The 21,864-nt window shown below is 37.9% G+C and overlaps 1 protein-coding gene across 1 annotated transcript; it reads right to left on the bottom strand.

Annotated features, from left to right (window-relative positions):
- Positions 1–1,494: 1,494 nt before the first annotated feature.
- On the bottom strand, positions 1,495–20,507 carry LOC139127295 (nicastrin-like). The gene is given in 17 exon segments (XM_070693211.1): positions 1,495–1,773; positions 3,238–3,438; positions 4,310–4,461; positions 5,610–5,691; positions 7,321–7,413; positions 8,625–8,712; positions 9,338–9,383; positions 9,386–9,506; positions 11,082–11,300; positions 12,334–12,495; positions 13,113–13,219; positions 13,764–13,908; positions 15,939–16,084; positions 16,917–17,041; positions 18,776–18,899; positions 19,383–19,481; positions 20,376–20,507. Coding segments are annotated over 17 exon segments (2,085 nt in total). The 5' UTR covers positions 20,440–20,507; the 3' UTR covers positions 1,495–1,662.
- Between the last annotated feature and the right edge of the window lie 1,357 nt (positions 20,508–21,864).

Raw genomic sequence — 21,864 nt, 5'->3', positions numbered from 1 at the left:
GCACTCTCTAAACCATGTACACAAATGATAGTCAAATAATTATGTACCACATGTACAAAGTGAAAGAAGGTCTGATAATACACAGAGCTTGGCCATATATAGCAAGTACTCTCACACTTCTAAATTCTTAAAAGTATAACTTCTTAAAAGTATAAAAGCCAATCAAATGGCAAAGCAACTGTGTATATGACTCTTTCCTTCAGCGAACATTAGTTATTGAGACTGCTGAAGACACTATAGAGTGTGTGTATATATATACTAACTAGTTTGGGCGTTTTCAAGGAACAATTAAGCACCTTTACATTGTTATTTTACAAACATGATCTGCAAGACTCCTCAAATCATGCCTCTTTGGTTCATACCCATTATTTTCAATAAAGAGTATGAACCTAGAGAACTGTCAGGCTAATGTGCAGCGTGTCGTAAGCTGTCAGCTAATTGGTTGGCTGGAATTTGTTGTTTCTAATAACATTCATTTCCACGCAACCAGTCAACCACTCAAAAAAGTAATCCTGCTTTGAGACTCCCTAAGCTGCTGTAAATAATGACAAGCTACAAATCACATACAACCTTCTTTGATGCTGCGCAAAGTCAAGAAGGTTTTAAAGGTTTTTTAAAAATGTTTGCTGGTTTTCTTGAGCTGGTGCCTGACTCACAACAGTGGTATTGACAGAAATGCAGATAAACAAATATAACCTGAACACGGAAGAGAAGAAATTTTCCCCTACAGCTTCATGACTGTGCATTTCAAGAAAATTCACTCTGAATACAGTGAAATGATACATCACAATACTGATATGAGAAAGAGTCTAGTAGGTTGTCTACTGTTATGACAAGAAATGATAATTTTGTATAAAATCAGAAACTCAGTATTGCTTACGTAGAACTCAGTCTCTCTCTCTTTCTATGTGGAAATTTCAAGAGCCCTACATCACTACAGAATGGAATCTAATTTTATCAAATACACGTTGCAATTACAATACCTCTTGTTTCTAAGTAGCCCTTTGTGTGCCGAATAATCTTTACAACGTTAAAAATCTTCAAGAAGTGTTTTCAAGAAACTTTCAACGTTATGTCTTCTCCATTTTTACAAATATATTTCAAAGAAAATAATTTACACTATACTGGACAAAAATGATACAGTGACTCTGACTAGAACTCATTTTGAAAGTTCATTTTACAAAACAACGAAAAAAAATGCAAACTTGAGGGCAGATTTCATGGGAGAATATGGAAAAACTTAGTGTTGACGACAACTGTGCAAAATCACAGATTGCTTCACCACTGGTAGTCTGCATGTAAATAAAGCTCCGTTAGCCGTAATTTTTGATATATTTTCTAGCGTTTTTGTTGTTCTGTCCATAAAACAAAACTTCTTGTTCTTCTCTAGCATGCTGAAATGCTCTGTATTACAAGTTGTAAACACTGTATATGTGTAACACCCATTGTTATTGTTGACAAATGTATTTCAGTCTGAACTAGGATCCACCCGTCAAGAATAACATTACATATTACAATAGATTTTCTTTGAAAGACCGATACTATACATTTCAACACACGTAAAGAAGGACAATAAGAAGATTTATCTGTTTTGTTGGACAAAAATCATGAAAATTCTGTCCAAAATTACAGCTATTGTCCCTGTAATAAAGGTGTTTACATTCAATATGGGTCACCATCTTGTGAAAATAGAATGTCCGATCTCTTGTTGATGAAGTACACTATGACCATAGACAGTAGAAGGATGATAACGCCTGTGGATAGAAGCACCGTCTGAAATGAGAAAAAAGAGAGAAATTCTTAACAAAATTCATCCCTTTTGGATAACTAAATTGAAACATGCCTGTATTGGAGTGATATGAACTAGACAGAAAGGTACAGGATTCAGTCAGTGCTAGTGCTGAACCCCTTGTATCCTACATGTATAAACACAACACATTTAGAGTGCCTACAGGATCTCTTCAAAATTATCTGCCATTGTTTGTGTAGCAAGTACCAATATGGAGTCAGAAATTTACAGTACTGAAGGTCATCAAGAGATTGAGCAAGAACTTTCTTTTTTCAAATTATTAAGTAATGCTAACTTTTGATAATATTTTTCACTATTTTTCTTTATAATGTCAACCATAATTTCTTGTTCTACTCCGCAAAGCATGTTGAGATACACAGTATTCAGTTTGTCAACTCAGCCTGTACATGTGTACATTGTTATTGTTGACAAGTGAATTCTGGTCTAGACTAGAATTCAAATGTAAACAGTAACAGTGCATATTACAAATATAGACGCTATGTTGACAAGCTAAATAGAGGATATTTCAACATTCATTTTGGAGTACAACAAGAACTTGCAATTGACACACAAAATACAAATTATGCAAAACATCATCAAAAGTTAGCATTATTGGCCCTTTTCTTTACTCAGTCGTGTCTTTCCACCCAGCATTTTCGATCACCTTTTCTGCTATGAATATCAGCTGTGCATAAATAAATGTTATCGTTATGTTTTTACACCATAACATAAAATCTTTAACATCTTTGTGTTGACTGTCATGTCACACATACTTAGAACCATGCTGACTCAACTTGTCATGTGACTTTGCACTTGAACTTGAGCCATTCACCCTGACTCCACCCTACTGCAAACAATCTAATCATGTCAAGGATCTAATTGTATAAGGGTTGATTATTCCTTCAGTCTATCACCTTAAAGGTGTGGATAAATCCTGTACTTCCGGGTCTGGGTTCTCTGAATTTCTTTAGAACAGACAGATGAATTGGCATCTGGGGGAGGTCGGATGAATCATTCATTAAAAGGGTAAGTAGCTTTAACTTTTGATGAGTAATTTTTCGCTATTTTTTCATCTCAACTAGAGTTTCTTGATCTACTCCCCATAGCATGTTGAGATACACAGTATTCAGCTTAGCAACTCAGCCCTTACATGTGTAGCCTGAATTGTTATTGTTGACAAGTGAATTCTGCTCTGGACCAGAATTAAAATGTACACAATAACGGCACAATTTTCATGTACACACGCTGTGTTTGTGTTACAAAATGCTTTGTGGAGTAGAGAATGAACTTACAACTGAAATATAAATCTCCAAAAATATTCAACAAACGTTACAGCTACTGGTCCTTGAAATGGTACCACTGGAGTTTATTATGTTGGGAAAACACCTTTTGGGGGAATAAAACAGAATTCTGTTGCAATAAAAACACCAAAACAACCTCGAGATTACCTGTTGAGCTGTGCTGGCGATGTAGAAAGCCCTGGCAGAGAATGCTGTTTTACTCCACCGGCTCTCAGTCCATGTGGAGTATTCCGTGGAATCCCAGTCATCATTCAGGAAAGCCGGAGACTCTGCCGGAGTGTAGTAGGAAAAACTTCTGAGACAGGTACCGTTTCCGTTGACTCCGCCAATTACCTCGTACTTGAAGATCTGTAAAAAACAAAATAAGTTGAGTGATATGGGATGAAGAACTCCCTTGAAATAGTTCTGAGTTCTAATCAAGCAACTAGGTTACGTATATATCCATCATGGAACATTTCCTCAAAAGTGACCAAAACAAAACACTTAGCCAGCATTTGCAGGTTTTTTAGTACAGAGAGAAATAAGATGATTGACTAGTGCCAGGGTATATATTCTGAGGAAGACAACTCGGGCCCCAGACTATGAATATAGACTAAAACTGAAAATCTAGGCATTTGATTGGCTGTGGTACCCAGCATCTGTAAACCACTGCTGTGGATTGCAGCATCCAGTACATGTTATGTATCTGCACATGAATACCTCAACAAAGCCACACACGGAGAGATTGTCCAGGCATAGACACAGAAATAGAACAAAGTTCTTCCATGTATAGAACAATTTCGTCGGTAAGCAATTAGTGCATCAGTGACTTGTAGACTGTTCACACATGCATCAAAGACGTATTCTTACATATCGTTAAACATAGGCCCTTGAACAGTTTATCCTGTGTCTCTCACAACAACAGCAACTCTTAACTTTCACCGTCCTTTGTCATAAAGGGGTTAAAACATATGCTGTCCTCTGGAGTTCGGTAGCTTTCTTTAGTGATTATTTCCCGCCAAATATGCTAATTTTCCCTGGAGGCCTTATGTCTAGTACCAAATACCCATGCTTGCCATATATAACCTCTAAAACAGACGTAAAGTGACCGGTGGGCTGGTCTGACAACCAGTCACTGCCTATACACCGATGAACTCAGACAAAAATTATAAAAACACAGCCTGTGTTGCAAACATGAAGTTATCCTTCTTCATTGCCAATATGACAACCAATCACTCACCTTATCATTGTCTTGGTTTTTACAATCATCTTCCGCGACGTCTTCCAGTTCCTTGCCAAGGAAGTACGCCATCAGATGTTCAACAATGGTGGTGTGTTGACTACGGGTAGACTCTTTGAACACACCTACATATTTTGGAATGGGAGTCTTGGCTGCGAAAAAAAACAACATCACATCTTGAGTTATCATTGCAGAACACGAGAAAAAACTCAAAATGTACACTATGTCAAATTTTCTCAAGTAAAAGAGAATACTTTCAAATGTCATGGTGCATCAAGTTGGATTATATGACACACTGTTGATATACTTCTGAGTTAAAGTAGAAAGGGCCTCAGGGACAGATATGCAGACCCTCTATTCTACCACTTTTGGTGGAACATTTTAAAGATCTTGGAGTGAGAACAATTTTCACCTTCTTAGTTTTTTCAAAAATCAAACCATTTATTTTTGATCATAGATTTAACGCAGGGATGGTGGCCATTTTGAATTTGAAATCCCAGTAAATGTTTGGTTATTTGTTTCTCTAGTACCAAACTTTGCGATGTGATTGCTGATTTTTATGTTTTGGTAAGAGAATGGTTGAAAGTTTGATTGAGGAAAGTTTGAGCAAAAGTTTAAGTCTTTCACTTTGGAGGCACGTACTATCTTAACTCCGATAAAGTGACACAACCAAGGAACATTCTGAAACATTTAGTAGTCTATTACCAGCTACCACTGAGTTTCACAAATTAATGTATTCATTTATGCAAATCATATTCATAACGATTATTTGGGTGTGCATGACAGCATACTGGTACAACCTACGTTGGAAGGTTCAGTCGTGTATGGATCTCTGCCAACGGCAACCAAAAACAGTAATGCATTGTGGGTTACAGATGTGAACTAAAAGAAATGAAATACTGCCATAACATGAAGATGAAGTTGATTCTAATTGAAAGAGTAATTTAGTCTGGTAACACAATACTAAAGAGTGTCATAGGTCACTACAGAACCATGTAAATGTAGGTAGTCTGCTTGCCCCATTATTATGTCCACAGCCTCTACAGTGCAAAATGATTGGTTGCAACAAGATTTTGTTGGAGAACAGATACTCAACACTGCACCTTCAGTTACAGCTTGGGTAGGAATTGGCAACTACCCATAAACAACTGAACCTCTCTTAGTCTGAGGTAAAACCCTGTACAGTAAGTTGTACTTTAGCAACTCTGGACCACAGGGTAAAGGGAAATAAGGGGGCTGGGGGGAGGGTACATGGTGAGCAGGGTGAGAAGAAAACTTGACAAGGTGTACAGGTACTCACAGAGTTTGTAATCTTTGGCCGTTACAGTCCTGAAAAGAGTGCAGTCAGGTTTGTAAAGGAAACAGTACAGCATCTGATTGGTCTGTGAAAAGAATTAATATAGAAACATAACCATTAAGTATGATTGGAAGAAGATACAATCTACCTAACCTAACTGGTTCTTCTTTCTAAGATGAGGATTACAATTTCTGTTGAAAATTGGTATATAACTGAACTACTTACAGACCGTCGGCTTTAAATTTTGATGATTTTTTTTCACAATTTGAAATGCAGTTTCTTGTTTCACTCCCCGAGGCATGTTAGGATACACTGTATTCAGTTCATCAACTTAGATTGTCCATGGAGAGACTGCCTTGTTATTAACGACAGGTGTACTAGGGTCTTGACTAGAATTCCCAGTAAACAAGAACACAGCACTTTACATGTATTCACATCGTAATGGTGAGCTAAACAGTACTAGGGTATGTGTTGTAACATGCTTTATGGAGTAGAACATGAACTTGCATTTGACATACAATAAAAAAACTGTGAAAAAAAGATCATCAAAGTAACAAGTACAGGACTAAAAAGGGTAGAGACCACCATCTTTAACGTTTTATAAAAACAACAGAACCACTATGACATCCACTGATGTCACACTTTGCCACTACAGCACAAAAGTTCATGAAAATTGTCTACACAAGTATGTAGTGTTTCATCAAGGCCACCAAAGCCAGTGTGTCCCTTGCCAGAATTTTCAAGTGATGGATTCAGAATTATTGAGGGAGGTTTAACAATCTCTGGCTTTCACAGAAATTCTTTCATGGTGACCTTTCTGAGTTTCACGGTGACCTGTTTGGACCTTCCATTGAAAATACACAAGGCAAATAAATCTGCTACTGGTAGCTGCTCATAATAACACATAGGAAAGGTTTTCTGATAGTATGACCACATTGTATTTATCCTCCTCAAATTTTATGAAACATCTTGAAAAATATTGAACACGTTATCTTTCATCGGGGTTGATCAATCTGTTTGGACAGCATTTCATGAAAGGGTAAAATCAAGACATTCACCATATCATTGGTTTCAGACAAGACAAATTTAAGCAATAAAGTACCTATCATGGCCTATAATGAACAAAAGCAAACTTTGCATGACATAATGTACGAGGCAAGGCCGAATACATTATGTTACGCAAAGTTTGGTTGGCTTACAGGGATACATTATTGCTATTATTTTATAGTTTGGCAGTGCCTCAGAATTTGCCGATATAGAAAACACATGGGGCCACAATACTGGATAATCGGATGTACTGTCAGTAATAGTCTGGGGCATGACATCACAAAATTCACAGGTATTGACAAAGCCATAATGTAATAGAATACATTTGTGAAGTTGCTGTATGGTGGTTAATAGACACCAGCATGTGTGTTATATGGTAATCAGGATATGGTGTGATTGGGTGTCATCCTATTGCAAGACTAATCCCAACCCCCCCCCCCCCCTCACCCCTCACCCTTCAGTGTTGACAGACAGGGTGTGGTTTGCCCTACTATGGGAGTCCCACAGCCCACATGAAACACTACTTATGGACTGGCAGTTCAAAATACCGCTATCAAGTTTCATTTGGTTTCTTTTTTCACCCAATGCAAGTCTGTCTGAACATCAGCATTTCTTGTTACATACGATATGACAAGTGAGAGTGAAATGTCAAAGGTCTTATACTCACAATATTGATATTGGCATTCAGTACGTCTGAACCATTTGGATACGCAAGTTTGTAGAGTGTTTGGGCAAGAGTTGAACTCACATTGTTCAATCGCTGCAAGAGAAAGTTACAACTGCAATGAATTTTGTTGATACAATTCAAAATGAAAGACTTTTCAAGTCTGTGGTTACCGTCCTTATGTTGTATCTCTAATTACCTAAACAACCGCTATCTCTAACATTTCATGACATTTTTGTCACTGTCATGTTTGTAGTTTTATATCAGAGGCAAGTTGTTGGTCTACTTGCCAAAGCATGTTGAAATACCAGCTATTTGGCTTGTCAACACAGTGTAATACATTAAAAAGTCAATGTTATTGTTACTGACTATATGAATCCTGTGTATCTCAGCATGCTTTGGGGAGCACAACAAAAAAATTTCATTGACATGCAAACTAAACATTGTGAAAAAAATCATCAAACTTTACAGTTTATGCTCTTTAATGGTTCTACTCCGGAATAAAAAGGACGCGATGCGTTCCACAGACTCAGTACGCCCAAATAATCACGTGATGCCGGTACAAACAAGCCCACATGTGTACTAACGCGTATGGAAATACACATACGTGTATGCACGTTTGCGCACATGGCTTTTTTGTACCGTAGTCGATTCGAATTCCGGGTTTGGCCTATTGAGATGGTATCTCATTAATGAGACTTTCCGTTGTTTGTGTCAGATATATGCATCATGGGTCAAATGCACATTCAAATGTCTATGTACAAGACACTGCATCGATAAGACATCCTGAAATTTGCTGTTCTTTTTGTATTTTAACAAACTTTAAGGGAGAAGATTTAGAAAATGTTCTCGTTCTCAAAATGCAGTCAAATGATAAAGCAGTTAAATGTTACGCCTGTCGTACTAACAAAATGAAGAAACACATCACTGAAGATACAACCTGAGGAAATATCTTTGCATTCCACATGTACAGGGAACAGTGTAACCATCTCACAAAACACTGGTTTCACTGCATAAGAAAGCTCTAGATTAATTTTCAGTTACATGCTTATTGAGTGCCAAAGTCAATTAATGTTCATAGCATAAAAATAAAACTCAGTCATTTTTTTTTCAAATCCAGTTAATTTTTTTGGATTTTTCCCAAAATTTTGATCACAAACTGCAACTCCGAGAAGTGGTATCAATTTCGTCCAAAATTACCAAAAAATTACAGAAAAATTCACAACACTTAGTGAAAAGTTGATATAAAATTTTGGAGGGAAAAACATCACTCAAAGGGTTAATCCTGTAATACCATGATGACATACCTCAGCAAGCGGTGAAATATAGTCTTCCGTTGCATTGCTGTAATCAGCTTGAATCATTTTCGGCAAGTCAAATCTACTCTGGTAATACCTTTAGAAAACAGAGAAATCATGAACATTTTTCTATTGAACCGGAATGAAATCTTAGCTTGTAGCATTAGACTGATTCTCTGTTTTAATATCATTACTTGTCATTTATCGTATGTAAAATGTTTTGCTGTAAAGTACCCATGAAACAGTCTTACATACAAACTTTAAGATAATTTCTTGTGACTACAGATGTGATATGTTCATATCTGCTGTCATTTATTGCGCATTTACAGAATAATAGCGCTATTTGCATATGAGGTTATTTTTCTGTCATGAATATGCAAAAACAAATATTTGTCTGCATTTTCCACAAGAACAACGAAAATAAAACATACATACAAAACGTTGCGCTAATTCTTGGCTCAGACTACGAGCTGCAACAACAGCCATGCATGCAACAATAAAATTTGTCAGAGTTTCAAGCAGTTGTAATATAGAACTGCTTGAATCCCTGACAGTATCCCATGTTGTGCGTGTGTGTGTGCAGCTACGTTTCGTTACAAACCTGAAACCACCGACAGCGCTATTGTCAATAATCTATGACAAGTACAAGCCACAACCAATATCTTTATCATTTACAAAGTATATTTGATTCGCCACCTTTCTCTTGAAATGTCATAACTCACCTGTTTGCAAACTCTTTGCCGTGATCTGTAATAACAACACCACTATGTTTGCCTTCCTAAGGAATCTCTGGAAAGATGCCGGTGGTAGAGGCTGATCATCTGATGCCCTCTGGACATCCAGACCAAAGTGACCACCGGCCGTACTCAAGACATCCATCATGTGACCAACCTGTGATGGGAGATGTAATGAAGAGTACGCTGTAACTTTAAGAAATGAAGGAAGTCTCACATCTTTAGGAATCAGCTGCATTGCTATACCTTTACCCTTTGAACCCGGCTCAGACAAAAATGTCCACATGATGTCATAGGGTACCAGGGGTCAGGGTGCAAAGGGTTAATTATCCATTAATTTTCAATATTTTTGTTTTTCATTTCTGGTCTTTTGTTTTCCGTGAATGTCTGGACTTGACAAAAATGAAACAAATTATGATTCAGAATTAACCCTTTTCCTGCCAAGTCCATATTTCACCATCAGGTCAAGATGGTTAAAATTATGAAACACAACATATTCAATATGATGTATTTTAACATAATACTGTACATTTGAAGGCTGTTGAAAACATAATACTGTACCGGTAAAGTTGATTTTTTTTTGGACAAAAGATGCTATAACATACCAAGCCAAGTGAGTGAAAATACGTCATGTTTTGGCTCAATACTGCTTTTTACTGACTTGGCTGATGGGAAGTGATACAGTTATTACTGTCTGGCAGGAAAAGGGTTAAAGTACATGTACAAGCATTTACAATACCGTATATGTATTCTGTAATGGACACTGAAATTTTGAATATTTCAATCATTGACTTTCAGAAGAGTACTGTAACTTGTTTACAGTTATAACAAACAGTTTCATTTTTTTTTTTCAAATAAAGTCAAGTTATCTCTACTGACAGAAACAATGTTCGTGAATTTTAAATTATTTTCCTCTTGTACCTCAGTACAAACATGTGTGATAAACTCCAATTCCTGCAGAAGAACTTAGACCTGCCAAGTTTGACATGACACCTATACCATTATAACTTCCACAGTGTTGCAGCCCAGAATTTTAAACTGGGAGGACACTATGTCCCCTACCGTTTATTCTTGGGGGACATTTTGCACATTTTGGGGAAGTCATGCATCAGTTATCGATCAAAGTTTATATTAATTTAATATAAATTAGTTTCACAAAACAAAATTCAAGCTATGGGGACACTTCAGGCAACTGTAACAGTATACTGTACCTGCCTCCAATCAGAGCTCAGTCAGATTACAACCAAGTGCAGCGTTTTATTACTTATAATCACAGTTTCTTAAGTATGTACATATTAGCCTCAAAATAATCATGCAAGACCAAGGTCATCACCAGTAACAGATATTACTGGCAGACTTCACCAAAAACAGTTGACTCATGAGTGTGCCTGAGGTGACCCCCGCAGTGTGCGAGAATGCAGGACAACGGGTTCCATTTCGGGGACATTGTCGTAAGGGCGGGTTCTGGCTGCAATGCTGACTTACAGTATGCAAACCAAGAACTCTCTATGACTTTTATCATCGAAGGTCAGTCCTCAAAAACTCTTTTTTTCTACATAATAAAATTAATGATATGCTAAAAGGCATATAGACATACCAGACTCCACTTGAATGTAAATAATAGAAATCATAATGAATCATGGGATATCTACACTTCAGAGTGACAGAATCACTGCATACCCCCCCCCCCCCCCGAGTTGATTTTGCATAAATTAAAACTTTGAACTCTCACCTTTGACTTGACACTTGGAATCTTTTGGCTGACAGGGTCACCGTGCACCCAGAGTTGACTTGCATTCATTAAGCCCAACTGTCGCAGTTCAACAAAGTGTGAGATGTGAGACAGATTCATCATGGCTGGCTGTTCCTTTCCGGAGTCCAACTTACTCGGGAATTCACCTCTCTCCATGTCATACACCATCCTGGATGACCCGATGTAATCCCATGATTCCTAAAAAGTGAAGAAATTGAACACAATTACAGTGATTAAAACTTTGCAATTCAAAGTTGTTTTTTATTAAAATTTGTAATTTTTACCGAAATGGCTGAAACAACTTCCCTAACCCGCTGACCCTGAGCCTGTAGGGTTGATATGGAGAAGGCAGTGTTTCAGCATTTTGCCTGCTGTTAAGATATAACACCTGAAATTGTTTCTATTTGCAGGAACAACGCATTTACTTCATTAACCCTTTGAGCGCCAAAGTCCATTTTTGTCCCCTCTATAAATACATGTATACCCCGGAGTCAGGATTTTTATCAAATTTTTTGCCAAAATTTTGATAAAAAACTTTAGCCAAGGAAATGTGACGTCCATTTGGGCCAAAATTGTCAAAAAGATTACAAAAAATTCATAAAAATTGGTAAAATGTTGCAATAAAATTTTGGTGGGAAAAGTTACTAAACTCAAAAGGTTAAACATATTATTGTACTCTCTCCAAAGATTTCCAGTGCTTGGTTCATTTAGTAGTGACAGAAACATGGAACTTATTAATTCAATTGTGGCTGCCTGCCTGTCTCCAGGTACTGCAAGTTGGAAAGTTTATGTGAAATCCTAATATCATTATCTTGCACAGGAGATGACATGAAATTTCATTCTCTGCAAGGGCATATTTGAGCTTGAAAACAGCGCCCTCAATGGCTTGAAGAAAAAATGTGGCATGCCTTACCTCTGTAGCTTTGAAAGTCTGTTACATTGGGTTATATGGGACATACCATGCTGCACTTATAATTACTGACCTAACCAAATAATGGTAACACAACCAAGCAGAAAACTCACTGAACACTGACACCCAGTCAAATGGGAACAGCGCCCTCAGTGGTAGTGGGAAAATATTTAAAAACCCTGAAATCGGCCTGACAATGATATCAGTGTGATAGGAAAGGTTTATAGACCAAACAGAACACTAAAACCTACCTCACTGAAAAAAGCAAGAATAACATTTGTCATGGCTTGCCCATAGACCTAACAGAACACTAACACCTACCCCATTCAAGAAAGTAAACATAATATTTTTCATGGCTTGCTTGGTGTCTTCAGGTAGCCTGCCCAATGCCTCAATGGCTGAGAGTAGAGTTACATAGCCTGTGGCATCATTTTCTGCACCAGGCACTGGTTGTACACTGTAGAACATAGAATTACTGTCCAACTGTAAAAAAAGAAATGTTATTCAATGGTTAGGATGTTGAGAAGGAGATGTTCAGCCATGATTTAGGAGCAACAATTGTAGAGATACAGACGGACAAGAACGTCCAGTCAATTTTCTGATCTCTCAACTTTCTATAGAACTAACCTTGACTACTAACTCGCAATGTTTTGAAATAAACATTGACACTTCAAGAAACTTTGAACAGCTTGTATATTTTAGAGCAATATCGAGAGCAATTGAAGACCGATGAAATTGTATTTCTGTCAGACAGTATGGTGTCACTGTGTTACCAGAGCAAACAAGGCTGTACAGATGTAACATAACTCAGATCAATATTTTCATGAGCAAATCAATAATCTCTTTTACATACAGCTCAATGTTGACAGATCAGGTAAATAAGTTGTCCGTAAAATGCTGTTCACATACAGAGAATAAAAAATGCTATATCTTAAGAGTCGAGTCGAGTCGAGTCGAGTCTCTCTCTCTCTCTGAAACCTTCTTCAAAGTAGAGCTGTACGGTATATAACCAGATTGTGACTTGTTGTACAAATTTGCTACATTCAAACGTTAATGTCAAGCAAAATTCTTGGATGTGTAATATGCAACATAGACAGTACCTTGGCTGCTGCAACTATGACAGAGTCACTTTCTAGTGGTTTAGATTTGTTGGTTGGTTGAAGATATCCAAACACGTTGTAGTCACCCAGTGGATCACAGTACACAACTGTACAAAAATAAACGACAAATGCACATAAGAAACATGTAAATAATGTATATGATAATCCAAATCGAAAAAAACCGCTGGTTATTCAAGCACTATTTTACAAGTGGCAACTTGTGGAGGTTGTTGCACTACACAGGGCAACATGCTGCAATGAAATCAGTGGATTAACCCTTTGAGTGCTGTAATTTTTCCCACCCAAACTATGGTGACACATTTTACAAATTTTGTTGAATTTTTCGGCCATTTTTTTTTTAAATTTTGAACAGTGGACAGTACTTATTATAAACTCCACTTTTTGGTCAAAATTTAGGGGAAAATCATGACAAAATATTTGAACCTGAAAAAAATTGTCTGGATGATATTTTATAAAGGCAACAAAAATTGACTTTGGCGCTCAGAGGGTTAAACTTGTTGCCTGAGGAGAAATGGTTTCTACTTTTCTCAAAACCTTATCGTTCTCTGTAGTTCTGTTTGACACCTGTATGAGAACATGGGAGAGGTGCAATAGATTTGAAAGAGTCTTGGGTAATTTGGTGTGACCTACATGCTTCTAGATTGTTTGTGATTGAACTTCTTCTCATACAGGTCACAGTGTCTTTAGCTCCATCCATTCTGTCTGTCATCTGTACGGCACACAGCGGATACCTCCTGGCCATTTCCTGTACCGGTTCATTTCTGTCTTTGTAACACTGCAACAGATCATACGCATGGAAAGTGATGGTGATAACAGTTTTAATAAGATGACGGTTGTACTACAACCCAGACTGACAGTGCAGTGCATGCTGGAGTTTTCTTTCTGTTTTCGCTTGGACACTCACAACTGGTACCATGATAAATTGTGCAATCACTGATGAACCGGACTTGTTTTGGTTACCAGTGTACCCTTATTGAGTGGCCATGGGTGTGACACCATACGTTTGTTGCCCTGGGTGAGTGTAAGTTATCCAAACAGCACTGTACTGTATAGACGGTGCTTTTAAACTTATCCATGAGAGGGTATTCAGTTATCCGACTGTTGCCCGGTATATTTCCGGCACTGTAACCCACTTGGCATGTGTTACCTGACCAAGTAATGTCTTTGACAGCTTACTGTTACCTGGTCAGGTAGTAGTTCCAACTCTGTTAACCAGTAAATGGCTGTTTGCATGCATCATCACTAACATGAAAATCCCCGGTAACTGTGAATTCATAAATCTCGGCAGAAATTATGGCCAAGGTTTGATTATTAATTATATAACAACTCGTCGAAATTCTCTGTTATGATTCGTGAGTTTACAGTGACGTGGAATGCATCATTTTGGCACTGCACACATGCACACAGCAGCTTACTGATTAACAGTCTGAAATATATTAGTCAACAGTTTCCAAACTGTTAGCCATCCAACAGTTTGGAGCAACTACTGACTAAGTTTGAAAGTCTAACTTATGAAGAATAATAACTGTGTAGTCTGTAATTGAGATGAATAAGAGTAGAGTAACTCTTTGGTTTTTCCTTGAGAAAACTGGATCGGACGTGAATGAACATAAATATTTAACTAGCACTATTGGGAAAATACCATATGTTTTTACCCTGGGGTCTGAATGTTGCCAAACACACTGTTTCCCTTACCCTCATGAAAAAGACATTTTTTGGATAACTGAAAGGTGCAAGGGCAATAAACATATGCTGTCAGCTTCATGGCCAGTCAATATACACAGATTACAGAATAATTTTTTGCTGTCCTAATATGGCGAAGTGGTTGATGGGGCCTATTTCGTACAGAGATCAGTTGATTCATTCAAATTCATCTGACATCAAATAATTCACATGATATCACTCTTAGTACATTGTCATTTGCAGTGAAATTCCAAAACTATATTTGGTGATCACTTCACATCAGAGTGTTACAATAATTGTGACTACTCACTTCACGTCACAGTGTTACAATAATTGTGACCACTCACTTCACGTCACAGTGTTACAATAATTGAGACTACTCACTTCACGTCAGAGTGTTACAATAATTGTGACTACTCACTTCACGTCAGAGTGTTACAATAATTGTGACTACTCACTTCACGTCAGTGTTACAATAATTGTGACCACTCACTTCACGTCAGAGTGTTACAATAATTGTGACCACTCACTTCACGTCAGAGTGTTACAATAATTGTGACTACTCACTTCACGTCAGAGTGTTACAATAATTGTGACTACTCACTTCACGTCACAGTGTTACAATAATTGTGACCACTCACTTCACATCAGAGTGTTACAATAATTGTGACTACTCACTTCACGTCAGAGTGTTACAATAATTGTGACCACTCACTTCACGTCAGAGTGTTACAATAATTGTGACTACTCACTTCACGTCAGAGTGTTACAATAATTGTGACTACTCACTTCACGTCAGAGTGTTACAATAATTGTGACTACTCACTTCACGTCACAGTGTTACAATAATTGTGACCACTCACTTCACGTCAGAGTGTTACAATAATTGTGACTACTCACTTCACGTCAGAGTGTTACAATAATTGTGACTACTCACTTCACGTCACAGTGTTACAATAATTGTGACCACTCACTTCACATCAGAGTGTTACAATAATTGTGACTACTCACTTCACGTCAGAGTGTTACAATAATTGTGACCACTCACTTCACGTCAGAGTGTTACAATAATTGTGACTACTCACTTCACGTCACAGTGTTACAATAATTGAGACTACTCACTTCAATCAGATTGTTAACCTCAGACTGATTAGTCATGACAAAGATTGGAAAATCATAATCTTCAAAGGATAATCCTGATCCTAATGGATTCCACTCTGTCTTCTTACAATGGGAATAATCTGGGTGTTTATTCTCCGTGTATAAACCTGAAAAATAATCAATATAGTATAGAGCATTGATATCTTATGTCTGTGACTAGTATTTTTACACATCTACATGTACAAAGGGTTTTCATTATCAAGTAAGATGTCTTTCTGGTTCAAGTGTGATTCAGTTGTCATGTGATTGCAAGCTTTTCAGCGTGTGTTTTATCAAACTGTTCTGATAAGCTATGTTGTGTGATTCATTTTTGATGTGGTTGCAGTTGAAAAGCAGAAATCAAGGTTTACAGTGAGTGTTTGATCAAACTATGTATCTGTTTTCAAGTTTATGCACTGCACTATTTATTGAGTAAGCATCTTTGTTGTTTGTCGTGTTATCCAAATATACATCGTGCACCGTAAACATGAGTGTGCTAAACAGTGAAGTCGTAAGCTGAAACAAAATGGTAAGCAGTGCATACATTGCTCATGTTGAGACTATAATCCTAGAAATTATTGCAATGTGTGTAATCTTGCTGGCTTAGAACTTGTGTGTTTTGAGCTGGTAATTATACAATTTTGCATTTTTTGTGAAAACTGAATGGGGGATTTTTCATCTGAGTTATCACAAGGAAGGGAAGTTATTTTCAATTTCATAATCCAGGAAATAAACCTGAAGCTGTAAATTCAACAAATCTTGAATGTAAAAAAATGGCACAGACTTGGTTGTAGCAGAGTATAATTAAAAACTCTCTTGAGCAAGTCATAGTTAAAACTTCCAAATTTCATTTTTGAAGGAAAAAACTAACTCAATAGGGTAGTGCACTACGAAAGTTAAGCTATCATTGGGACATGTACACTCTGCTGATAATCTTATAGGGTAGATCTGTAGACTTACCAAAGTTGTCATTAGGACATGTATGCTCTGGTGAGAATCCAGAACTTGGTGGGTCACTGTCTTCTGTGTGTATCACCATAATGCCACTGATTTTACCGGAATTCATTAAGGCTTTTAAATTTTCACTGTGTAGGAAAAGAAAATATTTGTGATTCAGTTTGGTAGACAGATGAGTTTTGCTTGTTTATTCACATCAGTGGTGAGCAAATCCAGCGTTATCAGATCAAGGAACACCAATTTTTTACCAATGACCTTATTAGTTTTCATGTCAGTGATCAACAGACACTGGATTATTCAAAAAGTTTATTGAGAACTGACAACAGAATAAGTTTCAGGATATCTCAGGATTTTGTTGGTCCTTGGGCCATCACAAGTCTCAAAATGGATTTACTCAACCTAGTCTGGCAGAGACCCTGCGATTCGCGTTCTTCCCTGTTGGAACAAGCGCGTGCCCTTCAGAGATGCGACGCGAATCCCAGGGTCTGGACGTTCTTGCAAGCGACCGGTCGGATTTCTGCCTGATCCGGGTACTTTATAGAACTCCACACACCCGTTAATCAAAACAAAAATGACAAGTAGCATAGCAAAATAAAATGAAAAATGAAAAATAAAAACATATCACGTATATAGGTCTACCGGCTACTAGTATATATTCTCTCCGCCCAGTTAGATAGGTGTTTCTTTTGAGGTCACTATCCTTATGAATATTCATACCCTTGCAAGAACGGACAGTCGCTGTGTCTGGCAGCGCGTGCTCACAGCTGCACAGCGTAGCCTTCGAATGCATCGTGGGCGCGCACAAAACAAGGCACAGCGACTGTGGAGAGTCTAACTCAACCCCTGCATGTACGGGAAAACTTTATTGAGTAAATCATAGGTGATGCAGAACTGCTGTACATGTATTTGACTATGCAGTGCAAACCTTCCCAAAAATTCACTCCCATGTCATAATACCCTAAACAGTGCTTGTCTACATTGTGAAGAAATCTAGTTTGATGAAAGTCAAAAATTTACAGATGACAGCGATACATGTAGGAACTCTATTGGTATTGCAAATACAAGTCAACCTAAACTTAAAACACAATGAACCTCACACTTTCAGTACTTATTGTGAATTAAGAAGAAAATGGTAATATTTAAACCATTTGGAATATTCATTATTCAACGCAACATCAATCCAAGGTCTCGGAATATAATGTACAGTTGAAAGGTAGGGGAATCGATCCCAGGGATTGAGTTTGTTCTAGTCTGTAAGAGGATTATGAAGGTGTCATAGCCTTTTGTTTTCCATTGAAATTGTAATCTAGTAAGTAAATTTCCTGGCAAGACAATCCGACGCCTGAGCCATTGTCTTGTCTTGTCTAATCGAAGATTCCCCCTGTCAGTAGAGGCACCTCTAGCTGAGTTTCAAAACAGAACATACGTCACCATGCTAAAAAAAGCAAGTTAAACAAGACAAACATTTACACACAACAAAAAGTTTAAAAAGCTGGCATGCAGCAAAAAAAAAAAAAAAAAAAAAAACAGTCCGCCAGTCTTCACGTGGGTTTGGTCGCCACGTTAAGGTGTTCGTTGATAAGTAGTAATCTTCTATGGTGCAGGCTATATAATAAAAGACGGGACTGCTGCTCAAAGGCTGGAACACAGTCAATATGGCCGCCTTTATGACTTAAATAACAGGCTGGATTAATAAGCAACTCAGATAGTCTTTCTTTAGAGTGCCTGGCTGGAGTGCCTTTAACTCCTAAAATCCCTATTCACATGGTACACAGATAGACCTCTACAATCATGTGACTGTACAGACAGTGACAGCTCTCTGGAAGAAAATCAAAACAGATATATTCATAATGACTACTTACGCTGTGAACATGTCTGCAGTAATCAGAGGAATATACGGTTCATGTGGTCCCGTTTTGATGAGCCATTGTAGAGACTGTGTGTTATTGATGTAATGGACAACTCCATTGTTCCCTTTGATGGCACCTGAATTGCAAGACAGAAAGTCAAGTGAGTTTACAAGTCAAGTACATCATGGTTTTGAGATGACTGTACATGTATTCCACATGGTTTACTCCCCAAGGCCTGTACATCAATGACGTTGCAGGTGCTACTGTAGTGTCATTTGCTTCTTATCAAAAGAGAAATCTCAAAATCCCATGAGTAGTAATGTTTTGATATCTTTATCCAGCGTGTAATGTCAAATTGGAAACACAGCAAATACGTAATGATTCAACGTGAATGAAGACCGAATTTTGGTCAACAAGTGCGTTGTATGTTTTCCACAGTGCATGGTGCTTAATATGTTAATACTGTACTTTGAATTTTAGAATACTTTTAGGAACAAAGCGAACAAAAGTACTCACTTTCTATAAAAAAGTAACAAAAACATAGTCAGAATTTGCATATTAAGTTGTATAATTCCAGTCCATACTCTGTTTTTTTACCATCATGGTTTGAGTGACTTACTAGTACATCCTATCTGATGGGTTGCATTCAGTCTTCGTATACACGGTTGGAAACTTTTGATATTCACATAAATCATATCTTGTGTTTTTCTTCCTTCCGCTGAAATTAAACATATCAAAAATGTATCAGTAGTAGTAATACAGAGGTAACTTTAATCTTTGATTATTTTTTCTCTTTGTTTTCATGGAGGCTGTTTAATTGTTACAAACTACTGTGTAATTGTAATTAGTATACAGAGAGAGAGAGAGAGAGAGAGAGAGGAGAGAGAGAGAGAGAGAGACTGTGTGTAGGCAGAGTGGTAAACATATTCGTTCACATATATCAGATCGTGTTCGATCAAGGAGGTGTACCACCTCCATGACTGGATCACAGCCACTTTACAGCCGTGATAAGGTAACACCATTGATTACAAGGAAAGCCTAGGGAAGTCACTGAAGGGATTATTAAATAGTACTACCGCTGTGTGTTGTGTCAGCGTACTTCCCACCATGTGGTGGCATGCACTGCCTCCATGTTCAAACCACAGTCACTCGTGATCAGTCTATTCCGCTCGGCGTCTATGCCCCCAGAGACGTGTGTACATATGCCTGAGAAAAACCCAGGCATATGTACACACGTCTATGTGGGCATAAACGCCGAGCGGAATAGACTGATCACGAGTGACTGTGTTCAAACGGAACGCCGTATCTGTGGTACAGGTAGAGGAGGGGAAGTCGCCATAGGTATATAAAATCAAGACTGGCCGCAGACAAATTGGTACTGGACGAGTATTACGCGCAGCGTAACGCATTGATAGTTACACAAATATATAGCACAGAGGCTGTACACAACCTGTACGAGGTTCAGGCAGTAATAAAGTTGGCAGAGACTGGAACAAAACAAAGACGATGGAAAGAGAGGGGCTCTCTTTTGAAAGAAGTGGCTGTCGCGCCGGTCAATGACGCTGCAATCCAATACAATCACAAACTGGACAAGATTCAAAACGTGGCTTACCTACGACAACGGATAAGAAGACGAACACGGCGAATTGTATGACATGAATACTGAAAGTCGCCATGATTGGAGATTCAGTCTTCCTCTTCCGGTTTCCCTCGTCATAGAAGGGACCCCTAAGTTGCTAGTCTTTTTGATGGGCGAGGTTCTTACATCACAAAGACATCAACAGTGCAGCAGTGGAGGCGCTGTGACTTGTAAGCTTATGGATCTTCCCATAGATGAACGACCTCAGCTATATGTTCACCGTTCATGTCCTAACTTACATGAACATGATAAGTCTCCCGGTTATCGTAACAAAGAGTACGATTCTAAGTTTTAATAAGTTTACTTTTTATTTCTGCAGTAAATTTTTTGCATGACTCTTGGCCTACGGTATAACATGAACTCTGGCGAAGGGCGCCGATATCGTGTATAAACTGGCACAAGAGCAATAAACAAAGTTACTGACACCCGGTGCCTTAACAATATCAGCACCATGCTCCCAGCAAACTACAAGGCGTGTATGGTAACAAATTAATAATTTGGCAACGAGTTTGTATTTCATTTTCAATAGCAAGATTTTGCCCCATGTTTCTTCTACTATTTCTTTCCAGTGAATAAGAACAGTACGGTAAGAGAGCAGTCATTTTGTGTTATCACATCCATGATTTGCATAATGTCTGTAATCGCGCCATAGGCCTATAACTAGTATGAATGTTCGCAAAATAATTGGTATGAAGTGATGCCCCTCTCTAAACGAAACAGGTTTTCCGTGTCATGCTGAGAAAGTTCCTATTTGATAGTATCAATCACATCACAGATACAACACACATTAAAAGTTCACGAGCAGGGCAAAGTTATTTATCATTGATACGAATTATACTGTGAAGTAATGAAAGTGTTGTCGAAGTATGTCAAAATTATGATAATGAATTATCATAAATCGAGCTAAATCAAAGTATCTCGCCCTAGCACTGGAATTAAATGACCGTTTGTGTAAATTTCGCAAATACTTGATATTCCATGGCACTTTTTCACGGTTTCATACAAGCATTTTGTACGCTTTGTACGCTTTGTATAAGTCCACATAAGGAGGAAACGAACAAGTAGCCCGTAATAGCGTTCCACTATTTTCACTCATGTCGGTTTGTATCTTCCCATATTCTTCTTCCAGGAGTAAGTCGACACGCAAGTTAATGCGATGCTTGCACGTGCATCGCATGCACTGTGTATACTATTACATAACATTGTTATTATTGCAAACGTTTTCTAGTTTTCTAGTCCGGACAGAAAATCAATGTAAACAATACTGACCATTGGAGATTGGGCCTATACACTTACTTAGAGGCTTTATTAAGAAGTGGAATACTACGTATTTCGATAGTCAGTGAGTGGGACAAGAAAATGGATGTCACAAAACTGGATATCCATTCTCTGTTACATTTTATTGTGCAATTCAAGTTTGCACTCCTTTGCTCGGTTTCGTTTTGAATGATTTTGATAAATA

Source organism: Ptychodera flava, unplaced genomic scaffold (genome assembly GCF_041260155.1).
Source record: "Ptychodera flava strain L36383 unplaced genomic scaffold, AS_Pfla_20210202 Scaffold_30__1_contigs__length_3116999_pilon, whole genome shotgun sequence".
NCBI lineage: Eukaryota > Metazoa > Hemichordata > Enteropneusta > Ptychoderidae > Ptychodera > Ptychodera flava.
The sequence above is the reverse complement of the archived record's forward strand: the minus strand, read 5'-3'. Positions and strand labels throughout refer to the sequence as shown.